The 16160-nt window shown below is 42.9% G+C and overlaps 1 protein-coding gene across 2 annotated transcripts in view; it reads left to right on the top strand.

Moving 5' to 3' along the window:
* The window catches only part of TEK (TEK receptor tyrosine kinase), a 385575-nt gene extending 369920 nt beyond the window's left edge, over window positions 1-15655 (top strand). For both annotated transcript variants that reach the window (XM_069240727.1, XM_069240736.1), the window contains exons 22-23: window positions 9937-10036; window positions 15277-15655. In XM_069240727.1, coding sequence (XP_069096828.1) covers window positions 9937-10036; window positions 15277-15351 — 175 coding nt within the window. In that variant the 3' untranslated portion in view covers window positions 15352-15655. The remainder of the gene's footprint in view (window positions 1-9936; window positions 10037-15276) is intronic.
* The last annotated feature ends 505 nt before the right edge of the window (window positions 15656-16160 follow it).

Raw genomic sequence — 16160 nt, 5'->3', positions numbered from 1 at the left:
CAGACCATTCAGGACGGCCAGGATGCAGCTAAATATGTAATTAGGGCTGGCCTAGATACAATTGATTGTTTGGGGCGAGCGGTAAGCACTAGTGTGGTGCTCTCATGTGTGGATGCAGATGCAATCCCCTAGCTCTTCCAGTGACATGCAGGCATCCCTTATGGATATGCCTTTTGATGAGTCCACTATATTTAGCCAAAATGCCAATTTTGCCCTCAAATATTTTATGCAAAGCACAGCCACACCACGTTCCTTGGACCTTTCTTCCCCTGCTTTACTGTTTCCTCATCAGTTTCAACCCTTCCTAAGCTACTCCAAAGGGTTGCCATATAGACACCATAGTAGTCACCCCAATCTTTTCGTTACTGGGATAGGGATCAAGCAGATATTGCACACGTCACCAGGGGCACCATTCTTCTCAGTCTCCCACACTGGCAGCATCCGCTCCAAAAATACTTTAGTTTACCCTTAGCAACTCACAGATACCTTGTGGAAGGCAGGATCAGACATTTTCTCCCTGAGTGACAGTCCATCACATACTAGAAGGGTCCTTCGGAGTTTCCTTAGGGTTATGCCCTCCTCTTTCTTATGCCCTCCTCTTTCTTTCTGGCCTACCACTAGTTCCTCCCTCATCAAAGTGGCTTCCAGAGAAACACCTAATCATCATGCTGCGAGAGGTGCAGGCTCTATTGATGTAGGGGGCCACTAAGGCAGGACTGGCATCAGAAGTAGGCAAAGGTTGTTACCATATCTTCATATCAAAAGATGGACACCTTAGTCCTATTTTAGGTCTCTACCTTCTGAATGCTTTCTTGGGGAAGGGCAAATTAAAAATGGTTATACTGGTCCAAGCTTTTTCTGCCCGCGTGCTCGTCCACTTCACCATTAGGCATATGCTGGTTCTACAATTGAATCTGAAGTCTTGGTGGGACCAGCACTAAGGAAATATGTCAGATGACATCCAGGTTATGCAGGAGAATGCACAATATCTGCTACGGTGGCTGCTGACCACTACCTGACCAGTAGCCCCATCCAGAGCTGATTGTGATGGATGCATCACTGCTAGGCTGGGGAGGTCATCTGGGAGAGGTCGACTCTGATCTCCTGTGCAGGCCCAACTCCACATAAATCTGTAGGAACTGCGGGCCATCTGCCTGGTATAGAGGCCTTCCTGCCATCCATTAAAAGAAAGCAGGTGCATATTCTCAAGTATAACTACCATCACCTAGCTATTTTTGCAGTAGACACCCTAAGTGCAACAGGTATGCCCAGACATGGGCCCGGTGCTCACTTTGCTACAAGACTCAAGCTATACCTCACTGATGAGACCTATTCAGGTCAAAACCTGTCTAGGGTTGCTTGTGTCCCAAAATGGAGGGGGACTGGCCTGGTAATTCAGAGTGGACTGTTCTTATTGGTGACGGATCAAGACTGATTTGCATAAGGCAGCCTCTGACTAGAATGGCATAATAGGCGAAGAACTATAGACTGGAATGCTGCACATGTGTTCGCCAGTGATCTAATTCAAGCAGTCCTACCTTCACCTTGTTGTTTTCTGTGGTGGATCACAAAGTGCAGTTGCATACTGAGGTGGAACTGGGCACCTTCCACAGTTGGAAGACACCAGGCTGGTTCTTTTCATCACTGTCGAGAATGTGCAGTGTCAACATTTCTGCATGTTGGTGTTCACAATAATGCTATCTGTAGGAGGAGCATTCGTTTGTGAGTGCTGCACAGAACTTCTATATGGTTTTCTACCTCTTCCTCAAGTTATGATGAACATCAAGTCATTTTAGAGGCTTCAGACTGAGAGAATGAGTGGTACCCCTATGTTTTAGGCATGAGCATCTGTCCTGCAATCAGACTATGACTTAAGGACTACCTTCTGTTGCATCAGGAGGGCAGGTTTCTCCACCCAAGCCTGCACAACTATACCTTTATGCATGGATATTGAGCTGAGGCAGGTGACTTCATCTGATATATGACCAAAGGTTGTGGATGTCATCCTCCCAGCCATGCGTCCCTCTGGAAAGTTCATTTTTGCTCAGCACTAGGACAAATGTGTGGTCAGGTGTGAAGTTCACAAAACCTACCCCTTTGAAGCCAAACGGTTGGATGTCTACATGTTTGTTTTGTCTTTGGCCTAGAAATAGCTTGCAGGGGTACCATTAAAGGCTATTTGTTTGACCTCTCTGCTTTTTTTTTGCAAATACTCCTGATATTGTGCAGAGATCTGATTGGCTGCCAACACTTCAACCAGGAAGTGTTGGCAGCCATTTTGGGATTGGGCTTTAGCCGAGCCCCCCACAAATATAAAACAATTAAAAGGGCGCAGGGTAGGAATACCCTGAACCCATAGCTGTGGTCCAGGGGTCCCTCTGGGACCCTGCCAGGGTAAAAAAAAAAAAACACTTAAAAAAATATTTGCAGTGAAATTCACAAATTTTGTGATGAATTGAAACTTTTTCTTAAAAAAGTGGCCTCCTGCACTTGCTTTTAATATTGCCCTTGGTCTCGGTGGCATGGCCACTTATAAAAAAAGGAGGAGGGGCACATGGAGACCCCTTTCCTAGGGCTTCAAAAAGCCCCGGGGACCACCAACCCTCCGGGGCTCCATGCCAGACATATGCGGGAGCCATTGTGGAACCCTCCTCTCCCCCCTCTCCCGGGACCACCACCTTCCCAGGCCCAATAACTTATTTAAAAAGGAGGGGGCCACACGGCCATATATGCCCCCGGAGACCACCACCTCCCTGGGGCCAGCCCCTACAAAAACAAAGAAGGCCCTGGTGACCACCACCCTCTATCTGCTAAGTATGTCCGCTCTGGCATTCACAGACCCTGCTAGGTGGTTGGCCATAAGGAATATGCTCTGCTTGTCCAGCCATTTCCAAAGGCATAGGGGCTCCTGGCACAGGATCCATGACCCCACTGCATGCTGCTTTATGCAATACTACATGCCAGTTGTGTTGTCCATGGGGGCCTGCGCCAGCCTCCCTCCGATACATAGCAGGATGGCTTTTAGGGACAGATAAATTGCCCAAAGTGCCAAAATTTTTATAGGAAGCTGACTCTCCACCAGAGACTAAAAGTCTTTAATCTTCACTTCTCAAAAGTGCCCTCCTCCAACCCAGTAGTGATATGTCTGTCACAATAGCGAGCCTTTGATGGAGGCAGGAGAGTAGCCTGCAGTGGTTCGGGTTACATTTGTCAGTCAATGACGCAAATCCTGTGCCAGCTCCTTCAATATCTAAATTGATTTGGAGTTGCAGGTGTCATGCTGGGACCATGGTAGTCTGAGTTTCTCTGGGAGGGTCTACATATGATACCTGGTGCTCAGGTTGACCAAATACCAATCCCAAAATATCAGGATCGTATCCTGAATGTCCTGGATTCACTGCTGATATGAAAAGGCCTTGAATGCCACCCTGTCCAGGATTGCCCCAGTGACGGTTCAGTGGGTGAGAAGTTTTAAGTGTGCACGCTTATTTGTCAGGAGCCCTTGACAGGAGTTCCTGGAGGTGTGGTATGATGTGAGGTGGGCTTGGCATGTAACATTGCAGGGTGAGGGCCTTGCTGATGGGGTCACTCATTTCTTGCCGGGCGATGGGGCAGGAGTCTCTGAATGTATGATCTTCACAGTTGCAGTGTTTTCCTCAGTCCTGATGGTGTCCCATGTGGTTATTGTGTTCGTCAATGGAAGTTTCTGGTGAGGTTCAAGGATTTCAGTTGTGGGGTGAAACTGCTGTGTAGTGTTTTGATCTTGCTGCAGAAAGACAATGAGAGGGCATTGCACAGGTCTTGCAAAGGAGTAATGTTGCTGGTTGCTGCTGTGAACACCCAAAGTGTCAAATAAGCCTGAAGGAAATAATGGTAAACTTGAAGTGTCTTTGAATAATCTGCAGCACCCACCTGTCTGAAGTGATGGATCTCCAGGAAGGGGGAAATGCTGTATCAAGCCTCCTATTAGCTAGGTACAAGCTTGTGAGGACAAACTAAAGTGGGTTGCAGCCATTGCAGAAGGGGAGGAAAAACTGGAGGAATGTTGTCCCTGCTGGTTGTGGCTGCTACCAAGCCCTTGGCCTAAAAATTGCTGGGTCTGCTTGTAAGCTAGCCCCCTGGGTTACCCCTTGAACTTCCAGGTATTGTTGTTGAAATTGCTTAGCTGGTGATAATAGCCCCAATGACCACTATTGTGTGGCACTACTGTCCTTAATCATCCCAGCGCTAAATCATTGTTTTCTCCACATAACCTGGAGCCATCAAAGGGATGCATGAACATCTCTTGAAACCCCGATTGATCGAATCAAAGCATGCCTGTCGAGCATGATGCTGGTGCTAATATCTCTGCGTATGCAGTCATTGGTGTTAGAGCCAGCAAAGCTTTGAAGTCTTCAACGATGGCCACACTGGTGCACTTATGCACTTAGCCGCAGAAAAACTGTATTGATGGATATGGGGGCTAGACTAACCCAAGTGAACATTCTCTTTCCAGGGGCATCAATTCTCAGGAGAATTGGTTGGAAAGAAATGTGGGTTATGCTACTTTGTTCAGGTCTAAACTATCAAGCTCTTCGGTGTAGGATGTTGGGTTAGGAAGTCCAGATATTTGGTCGACTGACCAGAGGGCATGAGCAGGGTTTGGGCCGTGGTGCCATAAAAGCATAAGTAAGGATTCATTGAATGACAGTAATGGCTAAGATGAAACTGGTATTGGTTGAAGAATCTTGTTGTTTTCTCAAAAGTGGACTGTTGTAAGTCTAATGCCTCAGCTGCACTCCGAAACACCATTTCAAAAGAGGCACTTTCTGAGTCTAGCTCTGTTTTAAGAGGTGTATAACCCATTGCCATTTTGTAGGTGTAAGTACTAAGCATCAACAGTATAATGAAAGGGAAGTAAGTTGACTCCATTATCATCAGTGTCCTGAGGACCATTAGCTGTGCCCTAAGCTGGATCAGAATCGAATCCGAAGAGGTCCTCAATCCTCTGTTGGAAGTGGTGTTGTGGAAGCTGTTGGATTGGTGTCCAGCTGAATCTTTGTAATCTCATGGCATAGCAGGGTCCCAGAGTGACAACAGTTTGGGTTCAAATGTCTGCATCAGAACTGTGTGTTGGATCAGCGTCGGCACAGAGGAAACTGACGTGGATCTTAGCATCAGCATAGAAGTCAGGACTGGCACGGGTGCAGGCCCTTAATAGGTCCAAAGGGCACAGTTGGGGGCCAGACCTGCAAACAGAAGCCTGATCGGACGCCCCATGTGGCTCTGTGGCAACGGCAGGCATGTCACAGGGTGTCAGAATCGCACTAAAGATTTTCAATGTGACCGCCCTGAAGGCTGATATCTGTTACAGGGTCAAGGATAGTTATGGGAGTTTTAGACATGCCGGGACCAATTGCAGAATTAGGTCAGTTTCGGGTGACACCAGAAAAATGCTATCTTCAGTTTGAAACCCTTGCTCCTTCTCATTAGACTTCAAGTGGTGGGATGGGGTTGAGTCCCACTTGGCCTTCTTGCAACTCTGTTGAGGCCTTCATTTACTTACTGGAAGACTTCTACCAGGAAGTGGCCCTGCAACTTGGAGTGGGCTCTGTGCTTCAACTGCAAACTCTTCTTATGTTTGGCGACGCAAAGCTCTGCCTCACACCCCAGAATCACCTTAAGGTACATAAGCACACACGTCGCACAACTTGTAGTCTTGACCTGAGCTTAAACATTACAAACACAAATGTCTCTGACTGACGTCTGATTCTTGCAGTCTCAGCATGGCTTGATACTTACTTTTTGAGTTGGGAATAGGACACTGTCCTTGTTTAATTTAGAAGTCATCAGAGACCAATAAGGATAGGAGCGCAGCTCTGGATCTGTACCACAAGGCACAGAAAAAAAAAGGAACTGACTCCGAGAGCAGGGAGTGGTGCTTAAATGTGGCTCCACTGTCATTTCTGGGGCTGTGTGGATTCACTGTGGTTCTGCAAGACACCACCTACCAGCATGCAGGCGCACTGCTTAAAAATCTCTGAACCAAGTCTGGCACCTTTGGAATACTATAAAGCTGAACAATCTGTGGTTAGAAATGTCCATCAGAAACCCTACTATGGCAGTATGCGGTAGAAACCATACATGGAAGGGTATGTTATGTGGTTCCCATTTTGGTAATAGGACTGTGCGTATAGGATGGCAGCACCACCGAGCTAAATGCTAAATGCAGGAGCGCTAAAGTATGAATAAAGTTGTGTATAAAGGTACAAGCAGTAAAACTAAGCTAGGGCAGGGGTGTCCAATTTGGGGTCTAAAAAGGACTTACTACAGGTACGATAAGTACATTTTAGTTCAGCAAGGAACAAGTGATATATTCAAAAAAGTGACAGCATCAGTTACCTAAAATACATCAGTTTTGAGGTATATCTTTCATTTTTTTTTGCCATTTGGTATATTCTGGGAACACAATTAGAAATAGTAATCAAGTGCATGCGATGAATGCATTTGTGCTCTAAGTGGCACTGTCGGGTCATAAATTATATGCATTTGAGGAGTAAACAATGTTGGGGTTGTGGCACTGACTTAGACGGTAAGCACACTAAAAAGATATGCATGCTTGTGATAATATAAAATGTGATACAGAGGAATGATGCAAACATGGATAAGATGCCCCAGTAATCGAATCAGGATATACATAAATTGCCACGTTATAAAGCAGCAACTGTAGTTATTCGTTAAATGTTCTAATATTAATAAACACTACCCGAAAAGTAATAGAGTGAGACAGTTTCAAGAAATACCTTTCATCACCGGCACACCAGCAAGGTTATGGTCCCTGTAGTTAATGGAAAAAGTCTCTCACAATAGTGAAAAAGCAACACCTAGAGGACCATCACGACTTCCTCCTGTTTCGTTTTCCTGCTCTAATGAAAATGTTGTAATTAAACATTTTCTGATGCTGAGGTCATAATTTCATGGGAGCAGGACAAATGGGCATGTCTTGTCAACGCCATGAGTTTCTTGATCACAACTGTCTCTCTCAGAAGGTGAAAGGGAAATCCTGAATGACCCACTATCAAGATGGACTGGTAATAAATGGACATTGAGTTTTAATCTTGGTGTCAAGCACGAATGTTGATACACTTAAAATTGATTAATTATGAACATAAAAATGAATAAGAAACATAACTATATTGCTGGACTAGTAGAGTTCAGGTAGTTCCTTTCTCTATGCGTCTCAACCTTTCTCCTACATGCTGAGGAAACCAACAGAAACTCCTTTCTGGACATTGTGCTTGCCCCATCCATAACTGCTTTGATCAAAGAATCAGTTGAGAGAAACTATTCAAGGGTCAGTGCACTCATAAATATGGAACCAATTTCATAAATAGTGTTCCCTTTGCAAGCCGCATTCATGGTATTCGTGCTTGGATCAACTCGCGGTTCTATTCAGGCACAGCTGGCAGTCAAAAACGCTGTCCAATGGAGGTGAATTATTTAGCCTATTCACAAGATTGTGCAAATTTTGCACACTACACCCTGAAGGAGAAATGTGTGCATGTGGAAGGCAAAGCCCTGTGAGGTGTCCTCCTTAAGTGCTCAATGGTAGCAGTTAGGCCTTCACACATTGATGGTGGGAATTTGCAGGGACACTCACCAAATTTCTCAGGGTGCCTAGACAGGTGCAACCCAGCAGATTCCTTGGGAGAAACGAGCTAACGGTCTGGCTTGACTGTAAAAACCACAATACCAGCTAAAACAGATGATAGTCTCCCACTAATGGGTTGAATAATTTGTTGATGAGCTGCATCAGTACACTGTGTTAAATATTCATTACAGTTTAATTCAGGTTGAAACAAGACATCTTTCTAGGAAAAAAATGTTACGTTAAGAGAAAGCATGTTCTATATGAATGCTGATAGCACCTGCATCACTAGACTTAACAACAGACTGATTTCAGAAGGGGCTCAATACAGACAATTACACTCATTAGCAAACCAAGGGCCTCATTTACAAGAGACTGAACAAGAGATGGCAGCCAAGGAATCTAATGCTGCACCACCTGGAGTTACCACCATGTCACTATAAAGACGTTGTCCGCCTCCAAAGGCCAGCTGCTCATTGGGCATACATTATAAACATTTAAACAGAGAAACGAGTGGCAACAAAACAAATCTGTATATATCAAAGCTTCATCCAAAATATGACTAGTAAATCATTTTCATATGCTTAAGTTTGAATTCGAATTCTTCATCCAGAAGCACAAGCACATCCAACGTGCCTTGCCTTAACACAGGCTTCCTCAGGGCAGTTCGGATCTCCAGCTAGTGTCTGTCAAACCTGACAATCTGCAACATTACATATACTTGGATGTCCCAGGTATACAGTCCATGAACGGTGATACCTTATATCATTGTCTTAATAAACTCAGAACATCAGTACATCAAGCCACATACCATAACTTATTCAAAATTGTGAATCCCTGCTTCAAATTGATTTATCAAAGCTGCTGACAAATGGGGGAACCAATGCGTCACCACCAGTTGAAAATTAAGCACAAAGTGTAATCGACCGCTGAGATGCCAATGGGTCTGCCAAAATACTGATAAAAACTGTCTAACCACAAACAAACTACGACTCCAGAGGACACTTCATGAACAAATTAAGTTCATGGAGTATCCTCAGCGGTCAGTTATGCTTCCTGATTTATTTTCATCTGGCAGTCACGCATTGGTCTCTTCATGCATCAGCAACTTGGATAAATCAATTTGAAGCTGGAATTCTCAATTTCGAATAAGTCATGTTATGTGCTGTAAAATCAAGCACAGCCATAAATACTTCCGCCACTGAAATTTAATTAAGTCCAGTAGTGACAGCGTACTTTCCAGAACATGGAGGACAAACAAAAAAAACATGCAGCCAACAAACAAGCGTGAAACGCGTGCAGCCATAGAGAGATTAGGTACAGGGCAGAGGACAAACAAAACAAGCAAAGCACAAGCGCTGTGCAGGCAACACCTAAAAAGAAGTTCAACAAAAGTGGATGAAAAGGAATACTTGAGCCATGGGTCACTGAGAAGAAAAGAACACGAAGACCAACAGGAAATAATAAGCTACAACCAATAGAAATGGAAGAAATGGAAGAGGCAAGCACCAAACAAATGAAAAGTAAGGGTGGGATATAAGGCCCTTTTAAGATTTATATTAAATACAACAGATTTTGTGAAACCTAAAAACGAACAGGACACAGTGTTAGGTGGCTCCTCCGCAGCAGGGGTGCAGAGGGTGAGGGGCCAGGTTGGTGACTGAGGTAAGTGGCAGAAGCCACATGAATATTTGTCTTTGTCTGGTTTGGGCTAACGGGTCCAAGAGTACCCAGAGCCAGGCATCTGCTCGACCTCGGTCCAAGCCTTCATTAGCTCGCCCACTTATAAGAAATCCTTACAGTGTGTTAGACCAAAGGGTGTTCCTTGGCATATAGTGATACAGTCAATAAACACCTCAATACCAGAAAGTAAAAATATGCTATTAAATTATCCAGTGATCTTTAGTATACATGCTGCCTGCTCCACTCTCCGAATCAACACAATAATATACATTGCTCTAAAGATATACTTTTTCTTTTCAAGAGCTGGTACAAAAAGTGTGTTAAAAACTCAGTGAAAATCTTATTTAACCAGTGATGAAAAGAAAAGATCTTACATTTTTACAAGGCCGTTAGGGCAAGTATCCAGTGGAAGAGGTAACATATCTTAGCTATGGAATGCGTTAGGTGATGTTTTTGTGTGAGAATTTAACAGGTGAAGACCTACCAATTCATACATTGATTAATGCAGCAACATTTTGATCTTATAGTGAAAACCCCAATTTTAAGCCTAATTCTGAATAATACTGTAGATGCTGCAAAGGTTTTTGGATAAGAGATTTTCATCGTAAAGTTTTTTTTTTTTAAAGGTATGACTTGATGAGACAATGTTGGCGTGAAAAACCTTATGAAAGACCTTCCTTTGCACAGATCCTGGTGTCATTAAATAGGATGTTAGAAGAAAGAAAGGTAAGATGGAACACACTGGATGTTGTATAGTCGTCAAAGAAATTAAATGCACGTGGCAAAATAAAGTGTCTCATTTACACTCAAGTGATACTGCAAGACCGTCACAATTGACAACGGCACTCGTTTTAGTATGAGCACTGATTAAGAGCACACTACAGATTTCTATTTAAATGTGTTGCTAACCTGCTACAACTGATTTAAGTAAATGCTGGTTCCAATAACTGCCAATCAGTCCTTATAAACATTTTTTCCATTTAGAACGCATTAATACGAAGCAAAGGAATAGCCAGATAAATAAAATACCTCCCTTTCATTAACCCTCCAATTCCACCAAGCGAATAAACTCATCTGACCCTTCGTAGAAGAGTCCCTTTCAACCTACCATCTATCCTCCTGGCCTCCAGACATCCATGCCTTTGTCCATCCATCCCTACATTCATCAAACAAGCAGTCTTTCCACCATTCCATACATTCATTCTTTCTCTATCCCATTCATCCAATCTGTTACAATTTAATTCTTACATCTACATTTTCACCCACCCATCTTTTCAACCATCTTTCCATCTGGTCACCCCATCCACCTTTTAACCAGTCTACCCTTCTTGCTATTTACCCATTCATATTTTTCCTTTATGGATGAATTCCATTAATTCATCTTTCCATATTTGTCCTCCATGTTTTAACCATTCTAATCTTCCTTCGACTTCACCCAGTAATATTTTTACCATTATAACCACCCACTCCTTCATTCTTCAATCCATGCTTTTAGAGTTCAGTCTTTTTACCCATTCATGTATCCTTCCATCCAAGCCTTTGAATGAGCCATGTTTCTTTCACTCATCTAACCTTTCACCATTCTTGTCCATCATTCCTTCCACTCATCAATCAACTCAACCCCCCATTCATCATTTCACTTTTGCATATGCCCATCTATTATTTTGTCCTTCCTTCTTTTCAGCCCCCTTGAGTCCTTGCAACTTTCTGCCCTTCATGTCACAATTCCTTCCAATTAAGTTTCCCTCCTTCTTTCTACTCACACTTTGACCATTCTGTGCTTCTTTAATTTTTCCCTATCCTATTTTTCTTCCTTCCTTACATTTTCTTTCTCTTTCCATTTCTTTTTCAAGTTGCTTCCCTGGTCTTTTTTCCCCACATCTTTATCATTTCCTTTTCCTGATCTCCTACAATTTGTTGAGTTCATTAGGCTGCTCTCACCTACACCTTAAGTTGTTATTTATGGACATTTGTCTGTAGATTTGCAGTCTGGCTTATAAATCAAGAGTACCTCTACACTCATTGATGGGTTCTAGACACTCAGTAAGTCATCATGCATGCACTCTGCCTCTCACCCTTGCTCTCAATCATGAGTGACTCATTCTTGCATTCACCCACTTAAATAGCCACAATAAAACACACAAAACTCAACAACATGTGTAAGATAAATAAAAGTAGAAAAAGTAAACATGCTGCTACTTAAACATGGCTAGCATATGCATGCAGTAACAAATAAAACTAACATAGTAGAAAGTGGCCATCTTGCTATGGTATTTACATAGTGTAGCACTAATTTAAAGTTCCAGCAAGGCCTCCACGTTTAGAACTACATACTAGCCATTCGGAATGGTAACACAATGATACACAGTGATATAATTCCATGATGGCTTCCTGGTTTTGAGACACTAGCCACGTGAGATGCACTGCAGATGAAATAAAAGCATTCAAGCTGCCTATTAGCGCACTCTGGGGAGCTAAAAAAACAATCAAAATAAAAAGAGAAGGAAAGAAATGAAAGGGGACCTACAGAAAAAAAAGAAGGAAAACTGCCACATCAGCCTTGGTAATGCTGTGCAATCCTTTTCATGCAGATTAGAACTTATAATCAGACACATTTGATCACTCACTGGGCAAGAAACAAATGGGTGGACCCACTGCTCAAAGGCACTAAAAAAATGGAACAAGAGTGAAAATTACACTGGCATACCAATTGAAAAAGAGGGTTGACCCAAAGCCCTTGTATGTATGGATATGTGTATATAAATACATATAAACACTCACAAATATATATTTACAGAAACACACATATATATCTTATATAAGCTTTTTTCTGGTTTGATAATAGCTTTGGCACCGTTTGACCAATCATCTCAAAACATTCCCAAAAAAGTGCTCTTTTTTTGTTAGGTTTCTTCATGGAAGGATTTAGGGTAGTCCATCATGAAGGGGCCAGAAAAAGGAGGTGGTCACAACACAAAATGCAAAATATCCATGCACATTCCATAGGGAGTTTTGAAAAGGGGCAAAACGGCAAATGGAATTACATATCCGACACCAAATTACACCAAACGTGGCCCAGGAAGTAGGCTTTTTATGATTTGGTCTAAATCCATTAAGGAGAAATGAAGGTACAAAATGTGTATATCTGGACGGTTGAGTTCAAGGGACTCTTTTGGGAGTCCAGCAAGCTCAATGTAAAAAAAGAAGAAAAAAAAGAGAGCATTATGATTGGAGGCGTGGGCTTTTTTCAACCTTAGCAATGTCCCGCCTACAGAAGTGAGCGTTCTGATTGGGCATGAACAAAAAGAGAGAAGCAACCATTATAGGACTCGGGGACTTAGCCCCCTGTCCTGCAAATGTTTCACAAGAAAGATAAAAGGGGGAAGGGTAGAGATACCCTGCTCCTCCTGGCCCCAGTGTGGGTGTGTATGTGCGTTGATGTTCCAGAGGAACTGATCCTGTAATAGTATAGTGGGATTGCAGGAAAATAAATTGTGCCCAATAATAAATAAATAAATTATGACACCCTGCAAGGTGGTCCAGGGCACCGGGGTTCAATTATTATATGAATTGGAGGAAGGGGGGGAGGGGAGTTTGCCTCCCTTATTAGGGCACCAATGACCCCTACCCCTGGGGTCTGACATCTTCAAGAAAGGGAGGGATAAGTGGGACGGGGTGAGTGGCAAAATCAGCTGCTCCCGCCGGGCAGGACCAGTGCGGCTCCCCATGCGGGCGGTGGGGCTCCACCTTTAGCACCCAACATTGTTTTTTTGGCTGCCTGGGTAGGCACTAGGGTGCCCAAAATACATTTAAAATATAACAATTCCACACTAGACAATTGCACTCTGCACCACATAATTGGACATCCACTCCGCACCACAGAAAATGTTGCCACACAATTCCATTTTACACAGTTCCAGGCAACATTACTCCAATGTACGCCAGATAACTCCAGCCCACACAACATAATTTCACGCCATCCAACATAATTAAACCCCACGCCACAAAATTCCACTCTGTGTACCAAAACTCTATTTTATGCCACATAATTTGACTGCACTCCACATAATTCCAGTCTATGCCACATAATTCAAATCTACCCAACACAATTATATGTCACACAAATCCACCCTATATAATTCTACTGCAATCTACATAATTCCATTCTACACCATGCCACATAAATCTACACCATGTCACATAATTCCACACCACATAATTCCCCTCCATGCTACTCAATTCCAGTCCTCCACTATTGCACTCAGCGCCACACATTTCTGTGCCACACAGTTCCATGCCACATAATTCCACAGCACAGAATTCCACAAAACATAATTCCACGTCATGCCACATAACTGGACTCCACTCCACTTCGCACAAAATAATTCCACTTTGCCCCACATAATTCGACTGCACTACACATAAACCCACTCCACATAATTCCACTCAACACAAATCCACACGGCACACAATTTTACACCACACCATGCAGTTATGTCATGCCACACAATTCTGTGCCACACCACTCAATTCCACACCACACAATGTAACCCCATGCCATATAATTCCACACCACATAATTCCAGTTCACAACATAATCCCACACCAGCTAATTGCACACCATGCCACCTAATTCCACACCACATAATTCCATTCCATGCAAAATAATTCATCTCCACAGAATTGCACTCCACGCCACACAATTTCACTTTACAACACCCTTTCACTCAACTTGTTGCCACACAATTTCATCCTGCAACATATGTGCACCCCACACCACATAATTCCACTCAATGGCACATAATGCAGCCCCTCTCAATGCCACACAATTCCACACCACATAATTTCACTCCACACCATATAATTCCACACCATGCCACCTAATGCTACACCACATCGTCTACCTATCTCTACTGTGTAGATACATTATCACTATTACATTCTTATATCAATACACCAAATAATTTTAAACAAATATTACTTGGACTGAGGCTCTAACATAGGCCTTAGACTGTATTCCTCTAGGCCACTACTCTAAAACACTGAACTCTGCACCACTCTACTATATTCTGCAACACTGCACCCTCACCACTGCACCCTATGCCACTCCACTACAACTTCCAACTCTCTGCTCTATGCCACTGCATTCCACACCACTCTACTCAACACCACTCTGCTCTACAGCACTTTACTTCATTAAACTCTACACAAATCTACATTAGTCTGCACACTCTACGCTACTGTACTCTACACCAGCCTAATGTACGCCACCACACCTAATGCCACTATCAGCTATGCTAATGCACTCTACACCACTATAATCCACTCTGCACCACTATACCCTATGCAATTGCATTTTACACTACTCTACACCACTACAATCTACACCACTGCACTCCATGACACTATACTCTGCACTCTATACCTCTGCGCTGAATGCCACTGCACACTACACCACTGCACTCTATGGCATGCAATTTATGCCACTCTACCCTATGCCATCTTAAATTGCACTGCTCTACACTGCAGTGTACTCTATACCACTGCACTCTACTCTTCACTCCACATGCCACTACCACTCTACTCTTTAGATTTTAATTGTTAACTCACACCATCACTCACAACTTAATAATGAAACAATAGCCAACTCATAGCAGTTAATTTTTTAAACATACTGTAAAACTACAGTGTTGTACAACACAGCCAAATTAGACTTAACCAATAGCTTTTGCTAAACAATATACCCTAGACAGAGCTAGGCACACACCTGCTCAGCACCAGGATACCCTTGTGGGCGATTGTGTGCTTTACAAATACACATAATAAATATTGTACAAGAAACTTTCTGTTTTGTTGTTCTTGGAGTTTGTCAATAAACTTGTTGCGCCCGAATAAACTTGTTCTCTATTTATGAAATGCAAACTACACAAGCTATGAGTAACAGTCTGTTTTCCCCTTTTTTCTAGACTTATGTGAACACCACTCTGTATGAAAAGTTTACATATGCTGGAATTGACTGTTCAGCAGAAGAAGCGGGTTGAGTGGTATACCTTGCGAATAAAAGCCATGCAATGAGACTCTGTGCAGTAAAGCACAATGCATTCTCGTGTTCTGCCTGAGCCTATGCATACCCGTCTGTATATTAGTGTTTTACAATAAATACATATATGTGTACTGTTACTTTCAATACAATTATATTTTAGTCATGTAAATACGTTTTGCATTGCCTTTTGGTAAACAGTATATTTTTGTACAGTTGATCGCTTACATATTTGTAGAAGATGACATGAGAAAAAGCAGAACAAAAGAAACTGCCTCAGAATGTTTAAAATAAAGACGTTATTGAAAAAATATCTTCAAGAACATGTCTTTGTTGGTGCGGAAAAAGCAGAGGATGTAGTGTTTGTCTAGAGGACACCAATACATTTGTGGAGGCAATCTGGTAACCGAATATGTGGGCAGACGCTTTCATAGGACCTTGAGGATACTTTTATCTACTGGATTATTTAAAGCACTTTGTTCTGTTAGGCAGGACAGGCTATACAGTGAACCAAGAGTGCAATACAAAGAATCCCATTTGCGCACTTGTTTGAAAAAAGCCTATCTAAATCCAACCAGTACCGGCTCCTCCGCTATGGTGGAGGATCGTCACCCCCGTCAGCAGCAGCAGCTGCAAACCATTTACAATAAAACAATAATATTTTATTTTATTGCAAAAGGAATGGTGCCATGGTGCTCCTCAGTGTGCATGTATGTTTTACTGGTCATCTCTGGCTGGCCAAACACACATGCACACGGGGCTCTCTCCAACCCAGCATTGTTTGGAGACAGCAGGAAGAGGCTTCCACTC

Source organism: Pleurodeles waltl, chromosome 1_2 (assembly GCF_031143425.1).
Source record: "Pleurodeles waltl isolate 20211129_DDA chromosome 1_2, aPleWal1.hap1.20221129, whole genome shotgun sequence".
Classification (NCBI taxonomy): domain Eukaryota; kingdom Metazoa; phylum Chordata; class Amphibia; order Caudata; family Salamandridae; genus Pleurodeles; species Pleurodeles waltl.
Note: the sequence above shows the minus strand (reverse complement) of the source record. Positions and strands in the feature narration are given on the sequence as shown.